This window comes from Populus alba, chromosome 14 (assembly GCF_005239225.2).
Source record: "Populus alba chromosome 14, ASM523922v2, whole genome shotgun sequence".
In the NCBI taxonomy this organism is placed as follows: domain Eukaryota; kingdom Viridiplantae; phylum Streptophyta; class Magnoliopsida; order Malpighiales; family Salicaceae; genus Populus; species Populus alba.
Genome location: NC_133297.1, coordinates 15,414,105 through 15,418,827, shown reverse-complemented (window position 1 = coordinate 15,418,827; position 4,723 = coordinate 15,414,105). Strand labels below are relative to the sequence as shown.

The window sequence follows — 4,723 nt, the reverse complement described above, 5'->3', positions numbered from 1 at the left end:
GTTTCAAGATGGACTTTATTTAAAGGTATTTTTTCTCTATTTGTTTTATAAATTGCACTTTATATTTTAGGTAAAACAAATTCAAACAAAATACAGTATTGATGATGTAAATTGTTATTAATTGTGTAAATTACATGATGAAAAATATAACATATAAAAGGATAGAGGGAAAATGAAATTCAATTCCAATCAAGATAATTTTTGTAATTGTTCCTTTATTATATAGTATTGTATTGGCAGAGAACGATTATTTCAAGGGAACAAAATAAAAAATCCAAGAAGTTCTCCCCTTAATTTAATACCTTCGATATTAATTATTTCCGAGTTATAAACCGTGGGCCTAAAAACACATACAGTAACGAGATTAATCAGAAATAGTATGCTTTTGCGGGGGAAAAAAATGAAGTTCATGATTTTTGTTCTAAAAAGCAAAACTTGCAGCCAGTTAAAGTTCTTAGACAAACTTTTTGTCGGTTTCTCTCTATCATTCTTTTAGCCAAATAAAATCTTATTTTTATTTTGAAAAACTTAAAACCAAAATACAGAAACCACACATGATATTGAAGCTATGTGCTCCTGGGGCGTCTCGGTTTGGATTGCTCTCATGTTATTATCCAAATTGAACTTAGATTAAAGAAAATATACATGTTTATGGGTTGCTTTCATGTTATTATCCAATTAATTGAGCTTAGATTAAAGAAAATATACATGTTTATATGAGTAATTGTTCGCGTCTGGTGAGAGGGTTGGGTGATTAAAAAAAGCTTGAAGGTTCGGCTCTTTGCTACATGAAAGTTGCTAGGGAGGATGGTGTATATTGCAAGTTAATAAGAGCAAGGTGGGAGCACGATAAACGTCGGAGGAACTCTAGAAATGATCATGGGTCTCCATCACCATCACGATTCACAAACAGGTATTGATTCTTAAATGGGATCCAAATTTGGGACCCATCTAGCCTAAATGATGCATTGTATGGTGGTGGGCTTGTAGAACTTTGTCTATTGCATAGTCTTTTCACGTTAATTTATATCCAAGTTTTATGATTGAATTTCACTGGTCACAATATTAGGGAGGAGGAATATTACTTGATTGTTATTGTAAAAAGAAAATAATTCAATCCATATATATTATGATGAAAAAAAAAGAGAGAGAAGATCGAGAAGATATCAATTTATGTTAAATGGAGCAATTAAACACATTGCATCTGTATGTATATTGTCATTTTTATATAAAATTATGCTGTAAGATAGAGCTGTTTGACACAGCATACATCTTTTTTCTTTCTTTTTTAATAATGCAAGAATAATATTACTAAGGCATAAAGTGATAATGTCATAAGCAATTACAAAAATCATCTGTGTTTGACAAATTAAGTACCACTCGCGCATGTTAAGCAAATTGGATATAAATACAAGAGGAGATAATGCAAGAGACATTATCACTTTATGGTTATGTTTATCTATTAAAAATCCTTACTTTACTTTATCACATTAGGGTTTTAAAATTTAATATAATAAAAAATAATAATTATTAATTTATAATAAATTGCATAATGCGAAATTGACATTGAAAATCTCTTAACCTTGATGTATGAAGTTTAAAGTTTATTTTTTAAACTAATGCGAGATTGACTTAATTAGTTTATTCTTAAGTTTATTTTTATATTTTTTATTAATGTGTTTATTCAGACTATTTTATATAAATTTTAATTAATTTTATAAATTTTAAAATTAAAAATAATGTAAATTTTCAAAACCCTAAATAAAGTCAAATTTATAATTATTACAAAGCAATTTAAATATCTGATAATCTTGAAAGTTATTATTACATTAGATAGATGGAGGGGTAGATAGCCGGTTACCTAAACCTAATTGAGGGGTTTTACAAATGAAAATCTTTAGTGAATAATTAGGCAACTTCGTCAGTATGTTGCCTAGCTAGACCCCACAAAATAGGGTGCAAAAAAAATAAAAATAAGAAGAAAAAACACAAGTGAAAGGCCCTTAAAAAGGCACTCCTCCCCTTTGCGATAAACACCGGCACTAACAACACCACCAACCTACCATTATCAAAAAGCCACCTTAAAGCTGATCTTGTAACCCTTCTCTTCACAAAAACTTGCTTCTAATTATGAACATCTAAAACACCATACATATTCCTCCAAGGATTCTAAGCATCCAAACAACCGATAAGATCATGTGGCGCAAGTTGGCTCGATTGAGGAGCAACGTTCAAAACATCAGGAAAAGCCCGCGAGTAGCTGATGAGAGCATGTTTGGAGGCATGAACGGAGCTGAATTTCCAATCCTTGTTCGTGATATGAACAGAACACACAGGTGGAATGCCCTTTCTTCCCTGCTTAGAATTGTTCTTGCCCCATTTTCAATTCCTTCTTGCTTCTCATCACAACCTCATGTCAACGGTGCTGATGGTCTCTGGGTGACTGGTGAGTTTGCGCAGCTATCAGAGATGAATCATCTCATGGTAAATGACAGCATGCGCTATGCAATCTTGATGTAGACAAACATGTAAGTTACTTACCAGATGTACTTAATTAGTTGGTGTAGAGAGGTAGCTAGTATGGAATGCAAATTTTGTCGACGGTATAATTACTTGGCTGGCAAGGATTTTTAAAGAATCAATGTCTTTTATAGAATGCGATCCATGTAAATCTCTTCCCTTTTGTATGCACCAGTAACAGATGCTGCTTGTTAGATGAGAAGCAAGCTCGACTATATATCCCTGTACGAGTAGGGTTTTTCAATCCATGAATAATGTTTATCAGCTGGCTCCGCTCCGCTCCCAGATTAAGTTTTGGGAATTGATGAGAGTTCATATCGATCCATTGATTGATTGTTAAGTTATATGGAGTTGTTTATTTGAATAAGATTACTTAGTTTTCAAATGGGCCATCGTGTTCTCAGTGCTCTAACATGTCTGAACTATTATAACAATTTTAAAGGGGATTGCTTTGCTTTCTTTTTCTTTGTTTTTTTGTGAAACATGAAGATACTGGTGGGAATTTCTCTGCGCTATTATAAACAAAGGAACAGCAGCAATGATCCCATGTCACAGTCCTTTATTTTATTAATCTGTTGCATTATTGTATAAGCCAAGATTGAGCTTGCCATCTGGGAAGTAAAAACAAAATAAAGATCAGTTAAATTAGAGGTCACAATAATAAATATTCCCTCTTGGAGAGAACCTAGCACGTAGTCCAACATACACACTACCAGCTTGCTTTGATCGATCAAAGTAGTTAAGAACAGCGTTTAGGTCTTGTCATTAGCAAAGGGAAAAGCATGATTCTTTGGCCTAAACTTAATTTCTTATCAGAAGATATAAGCGAATAAGTTCCACAGAATACAACCTCCAAGCCACTACTTTATCAGACACCAGTCATGGCCTTTACAACTTCGTGGATTCCATGACACCAAGGTTGATAAGTAATAAAGCTGTGTTTGGATTGGTTTTTATTGCAGTCAATGCTGTGTTCCTCTCTTGAAGGAAACATTCTTAATCTCCTCGCCTTAAAAAATACTGATCGATGAACAATGATATTGGTTATTTTTGTTTTTTTTTTTTTCACAGTGAAGCTGCAGCCCATTTACCTCTTGCGCGAATAATGATGATGATAATAATGGTTGACGCCTTCAAAAAACGAGCATGTGATGATTTTGGAGTAATCATGAGAGGAGGCTAGTGGGATTGCTGGGGAGTGTTCTAAGAAGAAAGGCTGAAAAAAGAGCAACTTGTGTCCATATTTAGTGCGAAATGAGAAAAAAAAACAAAACAGGTCAACCTCTCTCTGCAACTTACAGATAATTTTCATAATGGGAACAGATGGTTATATGACTTTTGGGCACTAGTGGTGGAGAGAGTGGGTACGTAGAGGAGCCACTCAAATTCAGGATTCAATATTGAATTGAAGAAATATCCATGACCAAGTTGAATCACTTGGTTTAATTAATTCCACAAATGATTGGTTTCTATCTAATATATATTGGCATCATGCATGCATTATCTATACGACATGTATCAAATTCAAAACTTGTACATGCCATTACCATTACGGATCTACTAATTTTTGTATTTCAAAAATATTTAAAAAAAATTAATTTAATTTTTTTATATATTTTTTCAAACTATTTATCAAATTCAAAACTCTGTATACGTCATTACAATGACTCTTGGCATTTATCGGCCCTATTTGTTTTCGTTTCAAAAGTATTTTTTTAAAAAAATTAATTTTTTATTTTAAATTAATTTTTTGGTATTTTCAATAAAAAGGATATATTATTTTTTATGCATTTTTGAACAAAAAAATCTTAAAAAACCATTGTTTTAAAACCCGGCCGACTCAGAGCTGGAATCGAGCCGAGTTGAAGAAAAAACGAGGGAAGGAAAAACCCAACGTGACCTGACAAGTTGACCCGGCGACCCAATTGACCCCGTCAAGACCCGATTGCAAAACCGTTGACTTTTATTAATTTTTTATTTTTTTACTAAAATGATGTCGTTTTGATTTTTTTTATAAAAAAATTAACCTGACCGACACGGTCAAAACTCGAAACCCGGACCTTAAACCAAGTCAGATCTTAAACTATATAAAAAACAATCATTACTATACTTTCAAACATTATCTTAATCTCAGTTTCTTCTTTATTTTTTAAACAAATAAGAGATTTTTCAAACTTCTTAATCTTAAACACGTTATCCTAAA

The 4,723-nt window shown here is 32.5% G+C and overlaps 1 protein-coding gene across 1 annotated transcript; it reads left to right on the top strand.

Annotated features, from left to right (window-relative positions):
- Nucleotides 1-2,006: 2,006 nt before the first annotated feature.
- Nucleotides 2,007-3,856, top strand: LOC118032888 (uncharacterized). The gene is made up of 2 exons (XM_035037712.2): nt 2,007-2,528; nt 3,592-3,856. The coding sequence occupies exon 1, from the start codon at nt 2,197-2,199 to the stop codon at nt 2,518-2,520; it is 324 nt and encodes a 107-aa protein (XP_034893603.1). The 5' UTR covers nt 2,007-2,196; the 3' UTR covers nt 2,521-2,528; nt 3,592-3,856.
- Nucleotides 3,857-4,723: the final 867 nt, after the last annotated feature.